This window comes from Cercospora kikuchii (genome assembly GCF_019650295.1).
Source record: "Cercospora kikuchii DNA, contig_00003, whole genome shotgun sequence".
In the NCBI taxonomy this organism is placed as follows: Eukaryota; Fungi; Ascomycota; class Dothideomycetes; order Mycosphaerellales; family Mycosphaerellaceae; genus Cercospora; species Cercospora kikuchii.
The window spans coordinates 1864621-1885482 of NW_025408584.1; the positions used below are offsets into that span (position 1 = coordinate 1864621).

The 20862-nt window shown below is 51.9% G+C and overlaps 2 protein-coding genes across 2 annotated transcripts; one reads left to right on the top strand and one right to left on the bottom strand.

Annotated features, from left to right (window-relative positions):
* Nucleotides 1-304: 304 nt before the first annotated feature.
* On the top strand, nucleotides 305-17603 carry CKM354_000513300 (uncharacterized protein; the record flags this gene model as incomplete). The annotated part of the gene is made up of 3 exons (XM_044800396.1): nucleotides 305-9173; nucleotides 9234-15197; nucleotides 15262-17603. The coding sequence occupies 3 exons, from the start codon at nucleotides 305-307 to the stop codon at nucleotides 17601-17603; spliced, it is 17175 nt and encodes a 5724-aa protein (XP_044656331.1).
* Nucleotides 17604-17656: 53 nt separating this feature from the next.
* CKM354_000513400 (uncharacterized protein) lies at nucleotides 17657-19449 on the bottom strand (the record flags this gene model as incomplete). Its single annotated transcript, XM_044800397.1, has 2 exons — nucleotides 17657-18453; nucleotides 18513-19449. 2 exons carry the CDS (start codon nucleotides 19447-19449, stop codon nucleotides 17657-17659), a joined length of 1734 nt encoding a protein of 577 aa, XP_044656332.1.
* Nucleotides 19450-20862: the final 1413 nt, after the last annotated feature.

The window sequence follows — 20862 nt, forward strand, 5'->3', positions numbered from 1 at the left end:
AGCCAGGATCTGTCGACGAAGAGGAAGCTTTTCTGCTGCGCGATCATGCCTGAGCGCCACGTGGGATGAGCTGGAACGCGTGGGCCGTGCGAATTGTCATACAACCACTTTTACCGGACTACTCAAAGCCAAGAATGGTTGAGAAATGGGGGTCCGAGCCGGCCGTGGCTGGCAAAAGTGCCGGAAGTCCAGCTACTGCAAGCCTCGTTAGCCGTATGATCGCAGGCTCGTTTGTGTATAAGCAGAGCGTCCCATAACGCACGATGGCTGCCAAGCATCTTTCTTCTACACCTTCGCCAGAGAAATGGCCACCATCAGCGACAGCGATTTGAAACAGATATGGCAGTGGAACGCCACAGTCCCGGAGACACTGAATGGCGTCGTTCACGATTTAATCCTTGAAGTCGCAAGAAGGCAACCTGATGCGCCTGCAATCGAAGCATGGGATGGCTCCATCACGTATGGTGAGCTGGATCGCTACTCGCAAAGATGGGCGGCCCACTTGAGATCGCTAGGCGTCGGCCCAGAAGTGCACGTCTCTCTACTCTCCGAGAAGAGCAAATGGGTGTCTGTGGCTATGCTGGGCGTAATGCGTTCCGGCGGCGTGACAGTAGTCATGGACATTACGCAGCCAGACGAACGATTGGGACTAATGATGGACCAAGTCCGTCCACATGTTGTCTTGGCCTCAGATGGCGCTTGGTCAACCGCTGAGAAGCTGGCCACAAGAGCCATGATCTGTAGCATCGATGGAGATCGGCTAGATCGCGAGTCTCATGCTACCGAGCAGGATAACCCACAGCGAGCCATAGTGGCGGGAGAGAATGCGCTGTGGGTATCCTTCACGTCCGGTTCTACAGGCCGACCAAAGGCTGTCGTTGTCGAACACCGCAGCCTGTATACAGAACTGCACGTCCAAGCTGAGCCCACAGCAATGTCAACATCATCTAGAGTCTTTGACTACGCCGGATATTCCTGGGACATGACTTGGTACAACGTCCTCTTCTGCTGGCATGCAGGAGGTTGTCTATGCGTGCCATCGGAAGAGGACAGGAGGCAGGACCCTTCAGCGGCGATCAAACGCTTCCGTGCAAATTTCGCAAATATCACACCCACAGTGGCCGACTTGCTGGACGACGAGGCTTTACATATGCTCAAAGGCTTCGAAACTATTGGTGAACGTGCCTCACCAAAACTTCTATCACGGATACACCCTTCCCAAAGATATCGAAATACATACGGAGCTTCAGAGTGTGGATCTCTCCAGACAGCCGCACTCAACCCTGAGACTCCTGACAACATTGGATACGGCAGTGGCGTCGTGACATGGCTGGTGAATGAGGATGAGGACGGCCGATTTATTCTTGCGCCGATTGGGGAAAGTGGTGAGATCTGGCTCGAAGGACCTCTGGTGAGTCGTGGCTATCTTCGTGATGAGACACAGACTGCAGCGGCCTTCGTTGAGGATCCTCCCTTTCTTCTCGCCGGCGATGGTGGCAAAGTACCTGGTCGAAGAGGACGACTATATCGAATGGGCGATCTGGCGAAGTATGCTCCCGACGGAAGTCTCCGAATACAGGGCCGACGCGATTGGCAAGTCAAGTTGCGCGGTCAAAGAGTCGAACTGGGCGAAGTCGAACACCATGTCCGTGCAGTCTTGAGTCGGGCTTGTGGTGAAGAGGGACTGCATGTAGCAGCCATGGTGGCCATCCCTAAAGGCCATGAAATCCCCACTCTCATTGTCTACGTCGTGTTGCCCGGAGCTGCGAACCTGGACGAAACAGAATTGCGCTTGGAACTGTCGAAAGCTACAGACGGTGTTGACGACAAGCTCAGAACTCGGATACCAGCTTATATGGTACCAAAGGGCTACATACCTTTGCGCCAGCTGCCCCTCACCTACACAGGAAAGAGGAACCGCGCCGCATTGACGCAGAAGATCACCGAACTGACCTTGCGGGAGATAGCGGCGTTCTGGTCATCGGATCAAACGAGCCGACGGTCTCCGGCATCCAAGACCGAAATCTTGTTACATAGCCTCATAGCAGATATTCTGGACCTTGAAACAGACGAAATCGCAGCGGAAGATGATTTTCTCCGTCTCGGTGGCGATTCAGTGCTCGCCGTCCGATTGACAGCTGCAGCGCGAAAGAGAGGCACCGCGATCTCAGTCGCTGAAGTGTTTGCGCATCCACGAATATGTGATCTAGCTGAATACATTGATCAGCGCAATGCTAGGGAGGGACTGACGACTGTCACGAATCCAACGGACCCAGTGGCTCCCTTCAGCTTGCTACAGCATCTCGACCGCGAAGGTGCTTGCGAGGAAGCTGCTCGTCAGTGTGAGTTAGATGTTGACGCAATCGAGGACATTTTCCCATGCACAGCCTTGCAGGCAGGATTCATGGCTCTGACTGCACAGCGAGCAGAGGACTACATCGGACGGCAGACCTATCAGTTGCGCGCCGACGTCGATGTAGCCCGTTTCAAAGAGGCCTGGGAACTTGTCTTCGCTGCTCTACCTATCCTGCGCACGCGGATCGTAGACTTGAGAGGAGAGGACCTGGTGCAAGTCATAGTCAAAGAGTCCAGTGCTACAGCGTGGGATTTAGGGACGACAACGTATATTCCCTCAATGGGGTTGGGGTCACCTTTGGCCAACTTCTGCATTCTGAAGGACCAGAAAGGGACCAAATTTCAATGGACCATGCATCACGCTCTCTTCGACGGGATCAGCCTCCCTCTAATGCTTGCTAGGCTGAGATATGCTTACGAGCATCTGAACTCCGGTCCTCCGCCACCACAATTCCAAGCATTCGTTCGCCGTGTCCAGCAAATAAGCAGAGAAGAGGCGAAAAATGCGTGGCAAAAACATCTTTCTGGTTTGGAAGCTCACGTTTATCCGCCTTTGCCCTTTCCCTCGTACCAACCTCGTGCCGATCACGAAGTTGTGCATCGTATGCAAGGTATATCCTGGCCCGCTGGGAGTGGTTTCACTGCAGCGACAGTGATCAGAACAGCTCTGCATCTGCTACTGGCAGAATACACTGGCTCATCAGACGTGGTCTACGGCGTCACGACGTCTGGTCGTGCCGTACCGGTCGACGGTGTTGAGTCGATGATCGCGCCCACCCTTGCCACCGCTCCAACTCGAGCGGTCATTGATTTTGAGCATGGTGAACAAGTTCGACAGCTACTCACACGCGTCCAACACGACTCACTGGCACTGGTAGAGCCTGAACAATTGGGATTGCAAAACATTCGTCTTGACAGCGATGATGCGCAGCGAGCGTGCGATTTCCAGACGCTCTTGCTGGTAGAACCTGCAGAGCAAGCGGATGACTCTACGCCTATCTTCGTCTCGGAGGCGTACGAAGAGGCTTTAGATACAGCAGTCTTCAATTCCTACGGATTGCTGATACATTGCTATCTGGACGCTGAGAACGGAGCTCGAGTCACACTGAGCTTCGATTCCGTCATGTTGCCTCTCAAACAAGCCGAGCGGATGGGTGGCCAGCTTGAGCACATTGTGCGTCAATTATGCATTCCTGAGAATCATGAAATGAGTGTTACTTCATTGCGTATCGCTAGCCCACAAGACCTTCAAGACATCTGGTCCTGGAACGCCGCCGTCCCGGTGACAGACATGGCGGAAGCTGAGACCGTGCATCAGTTAATCCAGTTGACTGTCGAGCGCCAGTCCGAGTCGCTAGCAATCGAAAGCTGGGACGGCAGACTTACTTATGCTCAACTGGACGAATTATCGACAACATGGGCATGCTACATTGCCAAGACATGTAATGTGGGCCCAGAAGTGATTGTCCCGCTGTGCTTGGAAAAGGGCATCTGGATGACCGTGGCAGCTGTTTCAGTAATGAAGGCTGGCGGCGTCTGCTGTGCGCTCGACATCAGCCAGCCATTGGACAGACTGGCTACCATTGTTGGCCAAGTTGCAGCGCCACTAGTCTTGGCGTCTGCAGGTACAGCAGAGCTTGCTCGTTCCATTGCAGGCAAAAGTGGTACAGTGCTACGCATTGACGACGAAACCTTATTTCCTGTCTCAGAATCGGTAGATCGACAGGAGAGGTTGGAAAGTCTGCCTCAGGCCCGGTCGTCGAATGCTCTGTACGTCTCCTTCACAAGTGGTAGCACTGGCCTGCCAAAGGGAGTGGTCATCGAACATGGCAATTTCCTCCATGCAATAGCGCACCAACGAGCATTCCTTGGAATTAATGAAACTTCACGCATACTGGATTTCGCTTCGCCAGCATTCGATGTCTTTTGGGAGAACTTGCTCATGGCTCTCACTGCTGGCGCATGTCTATGTACACCTTCTGCCAAGCAACGAATGGATGACCTGGCGAGTTTCTCGAAGCAATATCGTGTCAACTATGCCGAAATCACGCCTGCTCACGTACGTGCAGTAGATTTCTCACATGTATCGACAATCAACCTGAGCGGTGAGGCTCTGAATTATGCTGATATCGAGTACCTCGAGAACTCTCCTGCACGCATTATTGACTCATATGGCCCGGCCGAGTGCACTGTGACAGCAACAGCGACTGAATTGACTCGTCCTTTCACCAGGAGAAGTGGAAAGCCAGGTCTCGGCGTAGGACTCGGCTGCGCGACATGGGTGGTCAGTATTGATAAACCGAATCAATTGGCACCTGTGGGTGCTACGGGTGAGCTCTACATTGAAGGTACCCTTGTGGGACGTGGCTATCTCAATGACCATGCGAAGACAGAGGCAAATTTCATCCGCGATCCACAATGGCTGATTGATGGCACCAGAAGTCGTCAAGGTCGGCAAGGTCGACTTTATCGCACTGGAGACTTGGTGCGGTATTCTTCTGACGGATCTCTGAACTATGTCGGAAGGAGAGACGACATGGTCAAGATTCGTGGCCAACGTGTCGAGCTCGGCGACGTCGAACGTAATGTTCAACGGGTTATCCGGGACCACCAAAACAACTCAACAGCATCTGTAGATGTCATCGCCGAAGTCGCGCAGAAAGCATTGATAGCATTTATTGTGCGACCATCGAAGGCGATCATGGAGCTTGTGAACAGCAATACTCTGGCCACACTGCTCGCGGAGCACATTTCAGAGTTCATGATCCCGGTAGCCTTCTTTACTCTGGACGAAGTACCATTGTCGCTAAGTGGAAAAATCAATCGACGTATGCTCCGCGCACAAGGTGAAGCTCTTATGGGTGACAGCTTGGCAAAGAACGATGTGCACAATACTGTGATCAACCCAACCTCTGAGCTCGAGAAAGGTCTTCGAGACGTTTGGGCTGAGGTGCTGCAGCGAAGACCCGACACGGTCTCGACCGACGCCCACTTCACGACGCTGGGCGGCGACTCTATTAGAGCAATGCAAGTCGTCTCGCGAGCGCGGTCAAGAGGGGTAGATGTCTCGGTTGTGGATCTACTGAGACTGAGAACAATCCAGAACATCGTCAAGTCTGGCAAGGCAAGTCATACCGTTCCGAGAGAAGCATCCGCTGGTACCAAGAAAGATCATGCTTTGTGGAAACCGACGCTTCCGCAAAAGCGGTCTCTAGCCACGATAGGGCTCACGACTCAAGACGTCTCTGATGTCTACAAATGTACACCCATGCAAGAAGGAATGCTGTTCAGTAAGAAGACAGGTGCTGCGAGCTACCTCACACATTCAGTCTGGGAATGCAAACCCAGAGGAGCGGAACGTATATCAATCTCCAAACTTGAAAGTGCGTGGCAAGCTGTTCTCGCGCATCATTCAATATTCGCGACAGTATTTCTGGACGATGAACAGAGCGGAGGGTACTTACAAGCCGTACGACGTTTCTCGGATTTCTCAGATCAAGTTGAAGTAGTGGAGACTGGGGATATCTCGCCCGCACAGTGGCTAACGCATCACTTTGCAAGACCTACATTCCAACTTGCACAGCCAGAAGTTTTTGTGTCGATTGCCACAAGTAAGACTGGGGAGTGTGCCTGTCGTCTGGACACAAATCATGCTCTGATAGATGCTGCTTCAGTCGGCGTTCTCTTGGATCAACTCGACACAGCCTATCGTGGGAGTCGACTTCCTCCATCGCCGCGATTCCGTGACGTGATCGACTACATCGAATCAACCAAGACGGATAATCGGATCCAATATTGGAGCAGTTACTTGGCCGATGTCCAGCCTTGCCATTTTCCCACCGAAATTGCTGATGGCTCACTGGAAAATGCCAAGACACAAACCATGGAAGTTCTCCATGACGGTGATACGGCCATCTATGATTTCTGCCGCGCCAAAGGTGTCACGAGAGCGGCCTTCATACAGCTTGTCTGGGCACTTGTACTAACGTACTACACTCGCAGTGACGAGGCCTGCTTTGGCTTTCTTGCGTCCGGACGAGACATGCCTGTAGATCATGTCGATCAGGCTGTAGGTCCTTTGATCAACATGCTCATCAGCCTTGTGCCTTTGCAAGCTGGCAAGGGTGTAGAAGAATTGATCCAATCGGTCAGTGAAGATACCATCAGCCACCTGGAGCATCAGCACGTGTCATTGGCAGAGATACAACGAAGTGTCGGTAAAGGAAGCTTGTTCAATTCATCTATCACAGTGTACGACGCGGGATCATTTATTAGCTCACCAACCCACAACGGCGATGCAGCAATTCACCCAACTGGGCTCCAGTTTCAAGAATGTGATGCCTCGGACGAGCAAGAATTCGACTTCGGCATTGCAATGGAGCTCCGCGGCTCTTCGACAATTATCGACTTCGCTTTCAGAGAGAACAAGTTCAGCATGCAATCCGCGTCACATGTTGTCGCAAAGCTCCGCGAAGCGATACAATTCATTCTTGAAGACCCCAAAGCGTCGACTGCCTCCATACGTCAAGACTTCTTTCAGTACACAACGGGCGTCTCGCAGGACAAATTAGATGCTTTCTGGCAGGATCAGCATAGAGATTCGGAAGCGCCAACATTTCCAGTACTGCCATCACCCAACTATAAGCCGTTACTGGACGAAGAATGTATCAAGAAGATCAATCTACCGCTGGCCAGTCAAGAGCATTCGCCCAACGTCTTCGTGCATGCAGCATGGGCTCTACTCCAAGCAAAGTACACCGGCTCAGATCAAGCACTTTTTGGCGTGTTACAAGAGGACAAAAGCGATTCTTCGAATGCGAGGGCTCCATCTCATCGAGCTGCTCTACCTATGCAAGTGACTTTATCTTCAGACAAAACATCAGTGGAAGACCTATTGGAGCAAGTCCACAAGAAAACAGCTTTGATACGTGAGAGCAACACTCTGGACCCACTGTATCTCCGAAATCTTGTTCCTGGTAACGACGACGCTATCCGATTGCAGACTCTTGTCGTCTGCAAGCCTCCGCGTAGAAGTCAGCTGAAAGCCAATGGAGCCTTGAGCAATGGGGCTTTGAGCAACGGCCATGGCATGAACGGCGACAGCCGTGTCGCAGTCACAAACGGCATGTCTACCCCAAAACAAAATGGCTCTTCCGGGACACATCACGAGGAGAGAACTACAGCAGCTCTAGTGTTGGAATTTGAGGCCAGCTCTTCGTCCACAGTTGAGATCAAGTCATCTTTTGATTCGTCTGTGCTGAGTGTCGAGATCATGGAGCGCATGTTGCACCAGCTAGAACACATCATGGGTCTTTTGACAGATTCAAAGCTCGCGAGCACCGACCTCCGCGATATTGATGTGATCAGTGATTCGGACCTGCGAGATATATGGCAGTGGAATTCTGATATCCCAGAGCCAATAATGACGCCTGTTCACGCGATTTTCCAGCGAACGGTTGAGCTTCAACCGGGGGCCGATGCGGTAGCAGCATGGGATGGGCAGTTCCAGTATCGCGAGCTCGACGAAATCTCAACTCACTTGGCACGATACCTTGTCGCCCGTGGCGTCGGCTCAAGCATTACTGCTGTTCCACTGCTTTTTGAGAAGAGTAGGTGGATGCCGGTGGCTATGCTTGCAGTGAGCAAAGCTGGCGCTGCGGCGGTCACAATGGACATCTCCCAGCCTGCGCAGCGTTTGGCTACCATTGCAGCCCAGGTCAACGCGCGCATTATACTATGCTCTGTATCCGCAGCTGAAATGGCTTCGCAAGTACTGGGACCAGAGGCTCTGAAATCTTTGGACGAGGCAGTTGTTCCTATTGACGCGACACGAATTTTGAACATGAAGATCGGTTCAACGCCTGCCAGTCTCCCTCGTGTCGATCCGGAAAGCACAATTTTCATTCAATTCACCAGCGGTAGCACTGGTATTCCTAAGGGCTGCTGTATCTCGCACGCGAACCTTGCCACTGGCATAGAATACCAGTACCGAGCTCGATTAGAGTACGGGCCGACAACTCGAGTGCTTGACTTCGCGTCATATGCATTCGATGTTTGCTGGCTGACGAACATGGGCGTCTTGTGCACAGGAGGCGTCGTCTGCGTACCTTCAGAGTCCCAGCGAAAGAACGACATTGCAGGATTCATGAGAGATATGCACGTGAATAGCGCAACCTTCACGCCTACGATGGCAGACACGATCAGAGATCACGATGTGCTGAGAAGCTTGAAGTACATCAAACTGGGTGGCGAATTCGTACCCGAAGCACTTGTTAAACGGCTACAGAAATACACGAGGGTCTGGATTGCCTACGGGCCCAGCGAGTGCACAGTTGGTGTGGCTTTTGCGAAGAGGGAAGAGGGTGATCAAGGCATTGGTCGCGGGGTGGCGGCAGGCACTTTCATTGTCGACCCAGTCACTGGAAAGCTTTCACCGGTTGGCGCAGTCGGCGAACTATGGGTCTCCGGTCCGCTGGTCACCGAAGGATATCTCAATGACCCTATCAAGACATCAGAGAGCTTCATCGAAAACCCGTCGTGGTATGTTAGCGCCGGACATCAAGGACGCCTGTACAAGACAGGAGACCTTGTCAAATACAACCCGGACGGATCGATCCAATTCGTGGAACGCATTGACACACAAGTGAAGCACCGTGGCCAGCGAATGGAACTGGACGAAGTGCGATTCCACGTGCTTCAGCAGCTCGTCTACGAGTCCCAGGAAGATCTGGAGAAAGTGCAAGTGGTAGCCGAGATGGTCACTCCCAAAGATCGTCAAACGCCTAGTCTAGTGGCTTTCATCGTCCCTCGAGATGCACGTACGTTGAGTGAACAGGAACTGCGAAAGTCAGTGGCGCGCATGACAGAATCTATTGCAGCCCGAATGAACGCAAGTGTGCCATCTTACATGGTGCCTGTCGGGTTCATCCCGCTCTCAGACCTGCCCACGACAGCTACTGCTAAGATTGACAGACTGTCACTACAAGCTATCGGAAGCGAGTTACTATTTGAGCAACTCATAAACGATCAAGATACAAAAGCTGGAGTCTATCAAGAACCAAAAACACAACTCGAACGACATATACAAAGGCTCATGTCGGACATCCTTGACATTCCACCCAAGAGTATATCTGCTCAGAGCGGCTTTCTCCAACTGGGTGGTGACAGTGTGCTCTCGATGCGATTAGTCGCGCTGGCACGACAAGAGGGGATCGTTCTGGATGTTGCAGACATCTTCAACCAACCCACTCTGCGCGATCTTGCTACAACCGCGCGATTGGATGATGAGTCAATCGAGCAGACAATAGCACCATTCTCGCTACTTGGACAGTATGATACTGATGCGATCCGACACCAAGTTGCCGGACTTTGCAATGTCTCTTCGGAACAAGTTGTGGACGCCTTTCCTTGCACGAGTCTGCAAGCAGGGCTGCTTGCATTGACCTCTCGACATGATGGCGATTACATCTGGCAGATGACTTTCGAGCTTCACTCAAGAATCGATCTTCAGCGGTTCAAACGAGCGTACGAGGAACTGTTTGCGTCCGCCACCATTCTCAGAACCAGAATCGTCCACATATCCGAGCAGGACGGTCCAGTGCAAGCGATTGTGGACGAGCCGGTGCTCTGGCACGAACAGCCTGGCAACATTTCCATGGGCCCAGGCACACCACTGAGCCATGTCGCGCTGGCTTCTTCACCAGACAACAAAAGCGCATACTTCACATGGTCGTTGCACCACTCGGTGTACGACGGACATTCAATGCAACTCCTCATGGGTGCCTTGAGGGATGCCTATGAGGGTCGTGAGATACGGCCTTTGACACCTTTCCAAGGCTTTATCAAACACGTTGCGGCTGTGTCGGAGACTCCGCAAGAAGCGGAGTTCTGGTCACAACAATTTATTGGCCTCGATGCTGCAAGATATCCGCCTCTTCCCACACGCGAGTACGTTCCAAGAGTCGACTCCAGCGTCAAGCATAGGATCGAAAATATGGGACCTGCACCGCGAGGCCTGACGCTAGCTACCTGCTTGCGTGGAGCGTGGGCACTTCTGTTGACCCAGCTCACTGGTCGTACAGATACTGTCTTCGGCGCGGTAGTGACGGGCCGTCAGGCTCCTGTCAGTGGCATCGAATCTTGTGCCGGCCCAACGCTAGCAACTGTTCCTGTGCGAATATCACTTGATTATGATTCGAGCTTGAAGCAGTCGCTTGAGCAAATACAGCGCCAAGCGACAGATATGATACCTTTCGAGCAGGCCGGCCTCCAACGAGTGCGCACTATGAGTGCAGAGGCCGAGGAGGCCTGTAACTTCCAATCATTGATGGTAATCAATGCCTCCACGTCTCACAATGAACACGCTGAGAGTGATGCCGACGCATTCTTCGACATGTCTGACTTGCCGCTCGATGTGAACACGGCAAACAACGATGATGCTTTCGCCACTCATGCTCTCACCTTGGTCATCGATCAAGACAGACCACAGGGCCTTCAGCTGACACTATTCAGCGATGGCCAGATTGTCAGTCCTGTTGAGGCAGAGAACATTGCACGACAATTGGAGCACATCTTGCGTCTGATATGTACACCAGGGTCCGAAGACGAGAAGGTTGGACGCTTGAACCTAGCAAGTGAAAATGACCTCCAGGAGATCTGGAGCTGGAATCAGGAGATTCCGAAGGCTGTAACAGTCTGTGTACATGACATCTTTGCCGACACCGTTCGAAGACAGCCTGAAGCCCAAGCGGTCTGCTCTTGGGACGGAACCCTTACTTTCAGGCAGTTGGACCAACTGTCTACACGACTATCAGGCCATATGTCTCGTCTTGGTGTACGACGAGCTACCCTGGTTCCTTTGTACTTCGAAAAGTCGATGTGGATGACTGTCGCTATGTGGGCTGTCATGAAGGCTGGAGGAGCATCTGCTGGAAACGACATCACACAACCAAAAGAGAGGCTCCAAAAGATTGTTGGTCAGGTGCAGCCCAAAGTTGTCCTTGCCTCAGCACGATCGGCGGACCTAGCTCGATCTTTGTTGGAGCCGGGCGCGGAAGTTGTTATCGTGGATGAGGCACACCTCCAAGATTTGCCAACATGCGAATCAGTCGACTCGGATGTGCAGCCCTCTGATCCTCTTTTCCTCGTGTTCACTTCTGGAAGCACGGGCGAGCCTAAGGGTGTGACCATAACACACGAGAATATCGCTAGCGCAATCTACTTGCAGGCCGATGCACTGGAAATTAGCAAGCCTGGTGCACGACTACTGGACTTCGCATCCTATGCTTTCGATGTCACATGGCAAAGCAATGTTATGGCAGTAGCACAGGGATCATGCGTGTGCGTGCCGTCTGACGATCAGCGACAGAATCACCTCTCTCAGGCCATGGCCGATCTCAAAGTAACATCCGCTACTCTGACACCACTTGTCGCTGAAACACTAGATTTGGACGTCGTGAAAGGCTTGCGATACATTGAAATGGGTGGCGAGATGGTCAGTGATGCGCTGATCAAGCGAATGCCTACAAGAGTACGTGTAGCGTACGGACCGAGTGAAGCGACTTTGGGCGTAGCATATGCCAAGAAAGACCGTGGTGACATTGGCATTGGGCCTCCGACCGGGATGTGTGCATGGCTTGTGGACCCAATCACATCAGACCGCCTCGTAGGCAAAGGATGCATTGGCGAACTCTGGATCGAAGGCCCTCTCGTGTCACCTGGCTACATGAATGATCCTGCTAAGACGGCCGCCGCTTTCATTGAAGATCCCAAATGGCTCACAGTTGGTGGGCCTGGGTCGTTTGCCTCATGCGGTCGCCGAGGGCGGCTGTATAGGTCAGGCGATCTTGTTCGATATGCACAAAATGGACACTTGATCTACGTGGGAAGGAAAGATGTGCAGGTGAAGATCAGAGGTCAGAGAGTCGAGCTGAGCGAGATTGAATCGATCGTGACCCGAGAGATTAGGGTCAGCCAGGATGGACATGAAGCTGCCGCCGAAAAGATCAGTGTTGTCGCTGATCTCGTCTCACCGGAAGACGTGGAAAGTCCATTGCTGGTGGCTTTCGTTTCACTCGGCAGTAGAATCGGAGTTGATGCGGAGTCTCTTCTTCGCAGCGCACATGCCCGGGTTGCTGCTCATGCTGCTTCTTACATGGTGCCTGTGGCGTACTTGCTTCTCAAGGCTATGCCTCGGACAACAACCGGCAAAGCTGACCGCAGAGAACTTCGCAAGCTGGCCGGGACCAAGAAGATAGCAGAATATTTCGATCCGTCGCGTTCAAGCGCAGGGAATGCGCGCATGCCATCTTCACCCGCGGAGCAAATGCTGCAAGCTTTGTGGAAAGCCACTTTCAAGGTTTCCAGACCAATCACGGCGGCCGACAACTTTTTCCTGCTCGGAGGCGATTCTATAAAGGCTATGAAGCTCGTGTCAGCGATACGACAGTCGGGACGTTCCCTTACAGTAGCAGATGTGTTCAAGCATCCCATCTTGCAGGACCTGGCACAGCAGATAAAGGGCCACATCGCCGAGTCAATACATGTTCCGAAGCCTTTCAGTCTCTTGAAATCACGTCAACGGGATCTCAACCATGTTCGCAATTCTGCGGCTGTCACAATGGGCATCTCTCCAGCAGATGTGGAGGACATTTACCCCTGCACGCCTCTACAGGAAGGTCTGCTTGCTTTGGCAGCCCGCCGGCACGGAGCGTACACGGCAGAATTCGATCAAAAGCTTGATTCTGCAATTGACCTCGATAGGTTTAAGCACGCTTGGAAGATGGTTGAAGAAGCTACGCCCATCTTGAGAACCCGATTCCTTGATCTTGAAGGATGTGGAATTGTGCAATGTGTGGTCCGAGACACTTCAAAGTGGATTGAAGATGAGCCTCAGCCAGAAACACAGAGCTCGAACCGAGTGCTGGGAGTCCCCCTCAGCGAAGTCGCGCTGCACACGGACCAGCGCTCTGGAGGCGTGATCTGGCGCTGGAGAATTCATCATGCACTTTATGACGAACCTACTGTGGATCTGGTAATGACCTCGCTTCAACAGGCATATCACCAAGGAACAGCTTCGAAACTGATGCCTCTTTCTTCCTTCATTAAACAAGTTCGCTCCATCTCGCTCGAAGACTCGCAAAAGTTCTGGCAGAAGGAGTTCGCTGGCCTCGAGGCATCGCCATTCCCTGGCTTGCCTCACCCGAAATATCAGCCTCAAGCAGATACTGCCTTTGAGCAAAAGATCAAACTTCGAGGAGGACCTCCAGCGGGATTTACCATGTCGACATTATTGAAAACGGCATGGGCACTACTTGTAACACAGCGGACTAACAATAATGAAGCAGTATATGGCGTAATCACGTCCGGTCGACAAGCGACTGGTTCTGATTTAGCGACGATTGCTGGTCCTACTATCGCCACTGTGCCCGTCAGAGTGCGATTGACAACAGGCGCAGAAGAGAAGAGCTTAGATTTGCAGTCCTTGCTCGAGCAAACTCAACTGCAAGCTGTAGACATGACGCCGTTCGAGCAAAGTGGGCTGCAGTACATTCAAAAGGCAAGTCCGGAAGCAGAGGAAGCCTGTCGTTTTCAATCGCTCTTAGTGGTGCAGCCAGCTGCCGATGAAGAACAGGCCGCAGAAGACAGCCTATTCATGAAAGACTCAACATCGAGCACTGAGGGCGAGCGAATACCAGTTCCAGCTGCATTCAGCACCTACGCTTTGGCCGTAGTCTGTCAGCTGAATGATGGCCATATCAGCATAACTTTCGGCTTGGATTCAAATGTCGTCTCGACAGCCAGCGCAAGAAGGATCGCAAGTCAATTCGAGCACATCATTCATCAAATTTGTGATGTGACGAACATCGGACGTTCCATAACTGATCTCGATCTGGTCAGCGGACAAGACATGATGGACATCGCTGAGTGGAATTCTCGAATTTCCATCGATCCCGCCAATGTACCTATGCACGAGTTGATCGCAGCGATCGCTCGCAAGCACCCAGAAGCCCCGGCAGTCTGCTCGCACGACGGTAATTTGACTTACGGAAAGCTGCTTGAGCATTCGCATCGTCTTGCGCAGTATCTGGTTACCGTCGGCGTCGGTCCTGGCACCATTGTTCCAATTTTGTTCGAAAAATCGCTCTGGTTTCCCGTCACATGCCTAGCTATCATGCAGACCGGCGCTGGTACATGTGCCATGGACGTAACACAGCCCGAAGAGCGACTGAAAGTAATGGTTCGCAAATCAAGTCCACTGGTGGCCATCCTGTGCTCGACTAGCAGCGCAGAAGTTGCTACACGCATACGATTGGATGACCGAGCTGCTATCATCGCCGTGGATCTGGAATTCTTGGACAGCCTACAGTCCAGTACTGTCTCCATGCCTCTTGTCGATCCACAGAGCCCGCTATACGTAGTTTTCACATCCGGCAGCACTGGAGAGCCGAAAGGAGTGGTGATCACCCATGCAAATCTGGCTAGCATGAGCCGCTTGCAGTCGAACTTCCTCGAGCTTGGCCTCCACTCTCGAGTTCTCGACTTCGCCTCCTATGCATTTGATTCCACATGGGCTTTCAACTTCCTGACACTGGCAGCCGGCGGCTGCGTCTGTATTCCCTCGGAGTGGGAGCGAAAGAATGATACAGAAGGCGCAATGCGACGGCTACAGGTAACACAGGGTACCTTCAGCCCAACATTCGCGGAGACACTCAGCGATGAAACCGTTCAACGCCTTAACTTCATTGAGCTTGGCGGAGAAGCCGTCCCACAGCGTCTCATTGACCGCTTCTTGAAGCTGACGAGGGTTCGAATTGCGTATGGACCCAGTGAAGCCACGATTGGTAAGTACTGATGGCTATGTCTGAAGTTTGATGTGCGAATGGGATCCATGCTAACATGCCACAGGAGTTATGTTTGCCAAACAGGAGCAAGGACATCAAGGTCTTGGTTTCGGCCTTGGCTGTAGGACATGGATTGTTTCACCGGAGACCTCACGTCTGGTCGCTATCGGATCTGTCGGCGAGCTTTGGCTCCAAGGACCTCTTGTTGGCCAGGGCTACCTGAACGACGAAGCACAGACCAGGAAAGCTTTCGTAGACTCACCGCAGTGGTTGCGGAAGCAGTTCCCTGAACTCTGCGGCCCCGCCAAGGAAAGATTGTACAGGACTGGAGATATTGTATCTTATGCTGAAGACGGATCAATCACATTCCACGGAAGGAAAGATGGTCAGGTGAAGCTCAGAGGTCAACGACTAGAGCTTGCCGATGTCGAAAACAACGTCTTGAAGCAAGTAGACGGCCGACATAACCAGGAGTTTCAAGTTGTTGCCGAGATCGTTAAGTCAGCCGGGACTCGCGACATTTTGATGGCATTTCTCAAGTTCTCTGGATCCGAGGACCTGAGCGAGGACGAGCTTGCAGGGCGACTCGCACGCTTGATTCAAGGTGGTGTTCATGACCGTCTGAAGGCTACATTGCCACTTTACATGGTGCCTGCTCGATATGTGGCGCTGCAAGATATGCCTCGAACGACAACAGGCAAGATCGATCGAAGACGACTCCGAGCTATGGAACACTCTGATGAGTTGATCATCGATCCAACTGCAACTGCGGGAACCCGTAGACCCCCTGAAACCGCGATGGAGGTGCGTCTACAGAAACTATGGTCGGTTGTATTGGACATACCACAGGACAACATCTCCGCGAATGATAGCTTTATGGCGCTTGGTGGAGACTCCATCCAAACCATGAGGCTAGCCAATCTGTGCCAGCGAGAGGGGCTCGAAATGGCAGTAATGGACATTTTTACCAAGCCGCTGTTGTCTGAGCTTGCGGAGACCTTGGAAACGGCTTCGGAGCAATCGATTACCTCCCCAAGTCCATTCAGTCTAGTGGGAGATTACGATCTGGACAATCTCCGCAGTGAAGTACAGCGGCAGATTTCCGCTACATCTGGCACGATTGAAGACATCATGCCAATCACACACTCTCAGAGAGAATATCTCGATGGTTCCATTGAGGGAGGACCCACCGGCATACACTGGTTCTATATCGATCTCGAACCATCAATCGAAACCGCACGATTGCTGGATAGCTGTGCCTCACTTGTCAAGCATCTTGAAGTACTGCGCCTGACGTTTGCAGAAGTACAAGGCCAGCTCTATCAGATACTGTTGAGTGATCCGCCCATCACGACTGAGGTGGTGCAGGTACCATCGGGACATACAGTCGATGAGTGGTCGAAGACAGCCTTCACTGGTGACGAGGATGACCTTCAGTCCTTCATTGGGAGGACCTTCACGCGATTTGTCCTGCTTAAAGACTGCAACGGATCACGTCGCCTGGCTGTCCGACTCTGGCATGCGCAGTACGACGGCGAATCACTCCCGCGGGTGGCAGATACTCTACAGAAGATTTATCAAGGCCAGTCATTGGAGGATCAGCCCAGTGTATCGAGCCTTGTTGCACTCCAGCAATCAACAAAATTGGATCGCAAATATTGGAACTCGATACTCGAGGGATCATCGATGACTTATCTGCAGCCCGAGATACCTCTTGTTCAAAGTAACAAGTCTGTCGCAACACTGCACTACACAGGGACTATACAGCTTACCAAGAAGTCCAAGCGCATCGGCCGCACACCAGCGACGAATTTCACAGCTGCCTGTGCCTTGACACTGGCTCAATTGAACGGCAATAAGGACGTCTTGTTCGGCCGTCTTACCTCTGGAAGAGCTGCACTACCAGCCCGACTGCGCAATATAGTATTCAATTGTCTGACCTACCTGCCTGTCCGTGTGCGGCTTTCGGAATCTAACGACACGTTCCGCGACCGAGAAATTGCTGAGGAAGTCCTCGACCAAGTGCATCGCCAGTACATCGATGGTCTTGCGTCTGAAAATATACACTTCGAGGATATCGCAAAACAATGCGAAACTTGGTCTGCTAAGAGTAGCGAGTTTGGAGTGTTGACGCTGTATCAAAATGGCACCAGAGCCGAAGAGTCGCAAAAAGATGGCGATGTAGAGATGTCTGGTTCTTCTTTCGCGATGCACGGACTGCGAGCAGCTACCAACGAAGTCTACAAGTCGGATACGGTGGTGATCGCTGGCGTGCCCAGTGATGATGGCAAACTCGAATACCATATTATAGCGAAGTCCACCTTATGTGATCAAGAGTACCTGGAAACGGCTGCAGAGATATTGAGGGATACTTTGGAGAAAATCGACAGACTCGATGCGCAATAGATGCGAAACTCGTATTGATTTTTTCAGCAAGCGTTAGTTTTTCTCTGGTCAGTTCAAAGCTCCTCTTTCGCATCCAGCACAGTTGGCCAGCTGTCATTGAACTCGCAATTGCTCTTGCACCTCTCAATGTACTGCTCGTACGGGCTGGGCAAGTCCACGTCCGGCTTCCGCTCGTCAGCATACCATGTCATGGTATCTGGTGTGCTGAATAGAAACCTGAGAGCTTCCTGCCTGAACTCATCGCGAATGCGCTGATATTCTGGTTCGGCAGCCAGATTGTGCAGCTCATGAGCATCGTTGAGTCGAGAGTACAGCTCGTCTTCTTCGTACAAGCGGTAGACGTACGTCCACTCTCTGTTTCTCACAGCCAGAGCCTGTCCCACGAGCGCGGTGTCGTTGTGTTGTAATGCGGCCTTGATGTCGTATGGGAATGGGCTCTGTTCGAGAACGGGTTCGTCGCTCAAAAGGAATCCGCCCTCTGTATAGGAGAAGTTGCGATGGTGAATGACTTCGCCTCGTCCTGCAGAATGGATGGCATCGACCAGTGACAGACCATAATGCGCATAGGTCTCGTTGACCGTGCCGAGCTGAAGCATGGTTGGAACTAGGTCCGTCATCTCTGCCATTTCCTCAAAGACTACGCCACGAGGCAGTCCGCCACCTCCAATGATAAGAGGCTCATGTACGAGATTGTCGGAGATGCCCGACGGCCATTTCTCAATGAGTTCGTAGTCGCCAAGAAACTCGCCATGGTCGGTAAAGAAGAACGTGACAGTTTTGTTCCATAGACCGAGGTCTTTGGTCTTGTTCACGATAAGACCGAACTGGTGATCGACACGACTGACCATTCCTGATTGAAACCCATCAGTACACAAACACTTTCATCGCCTTTGGCCGTATGCTGCCTACCGTGATATGTAGCAAGAACTTCTCGCCATACTTCATCTGTCGCTCTGTCGAGACCATGCTGATCCCTGATAGCTTGATAGAATCGTGGACTATGACCAGTGAGCTTTTCAGGCTTCGGTGGAATTGGGATTCCGCTGCGATTATGAAGAGAGAACCAAGGCTCCTCCACGGTGAAAGGACAGTGAGGAAATAGAAGAGGAAGGAACAAGACCCAAGGCTCTGGAGGTGGATTCTCTAGCCAGTTCAAGGCACCTCTAATCATTGCAGCATCATAGTCAATCGCTTCTGTCTCGTTGCGCTTGCCCAGATAGAAGAGCCGGTTCCATATGTCATTTTGGTCCCCCTTGAAGCTTTCTCTGGTGAAGTCGGGTAGAGTCAACTCCGTGAGGAAGCCATATTCGTTGACACCAAATTCAGTAGCATTCTCGGCGTAGAAATCGCCTCTTGGAGAGAGATATGCTACATGGTAGCCTCCCTCCCGTAACGAACGGAACACGTTAGGCTCGTGTGTTTTTACCAGATTCAGCAGACTGCGATGACCAGAAACGTGCGGATATTGCCCGGTGAACATTGAGCACCGAGATTGAGAGCATGTCGATGCCTGCAGAAAGACATTGGTGAATTTCGTACCCTCGGCAGCGAATGCGTCAATGTTTGGGGTCTTTGCTATTTGGCTCCCGAAAGCGCCAACTGCATCGTATCTGAGCTGGTCGGGCATGAATAATATCATGTTTGGCTGTTCCGTATCCAGTCCATTTGGCTTGGCTGGCTGAACGTATGGATTAGTGATATTCGGTAGAGGTGTTGCATTTTGTCCGATCGGGCCAGCGACGCCGGTGACAGTACTTTGTGACACTGTTGGCGTGTCATTTTGCTGGGCTGACGCGTGAGCCAGAGAACCTAACCAGAGCGGCCAGTTCGATAGAATTGAACGCATCCTGAGTATATAAATGATGGAATGTTGCAAAACCAAGTGCCATCGAAGGCGTGATCGTCCTCATGTATGATCAATACTAGCCGCCAGCACTTATTGGCTAATCTGCGGAACTTCAATCAGTGGAGTGTTAATGGAGATCGGTTCCTACTATCACCTTCTGCTGCATGAAAGTGCTGTACAACCTAATGCCGTTGCACCGGAAGTCATCTCGCAAAGATTGAGCGAGTTGGATGCCGTATTGAGCGAGAAAAGCACCGGGGCACAATCGCTCGCTTCAAATTTGTGCAGGTGCAAGGGCCCAATTTCTGTTCACGTTGGCTCACAATATCCTATCCCACGGGGAGACTCATCATGCCTTTCTCACTCTAATTCCATGCGTCGCGTGCTACCTAGAGCTTTCAACGCTCTTTGGCTGCCGGGTCGAGCATTTGACGGAGAGACCCAGCTTTGCTCCTAGGAGAATTGTGAGTGCCACGTTCTGATTGCATTGTGTGGACACGTTTGCAAACCGAAAAGGTCTGTGTCTGCATGATATTTGTTTGTAGCAGAGGTCTACATAATAGAGTCCGTGGCCGGCAAAAAGTGGTCTTAGGGCTGGAACAAATTCCAGCCATGCACAATGTCCGACCTGTGCGGCCAAAAAGAGAGGCCGACGCCTGGCAAAAAGGCAAAAGAATAACTGGGCGAACAGTCATATTCACATTCGCATGTGCAATGCAATGTACTTTCGTCGAGACTTGAACTCGAGACCTTCAGTGTGTTAGACTGACGTGATAACCACTAGACAATCGTTAGTACATGTTCCAATGGATCAATTGCACTGGTCTAAATGCTTACACTACACCACGAAAGCAATTGATTCGATGATGAAGCCGATTTGCAATACAATATAATATTCCCATAGGTTTCTCCAAGCCGAGGATCCGTCCCTGATGCCTCCAACCGGACACGTACCATCCAAAACCTGTACAAAGACAATCAACAGAGTCTTTCAGCACTTATAAGGTCCAGCAGGAATGCAGGAAACAGCTGGATCACTGTAGCCTCGGAAGTGCGGTGTGGCATGTCGTGAGCACGGACCACCGAAAATTGTGGGGCCAATTTTCCGCTCTACGCTCACCTCCAACTCCAATCTGGTATCACAAAATCGATCCTGACAGAACAACACTTGCAGTCATCAGGAGTGCTCATCGCTCTGTATGATATCCAAGAGGTCTCGGTCTCAAGCCAGAGCACTAAAACGGTTCCAAGCACGGTGGTGAGGTGTCCGAACTGTCACCCATCACAAGACATCGCCCATTCCAAGGCATTCAACCAACCACTCACGCACCAGCTCCTCTACTCAACAGCGCATTGTCTTGACCTACACGCTCCGAGAGCTTGGCCTACAGCATCGGTTGTGATCTGTACTGC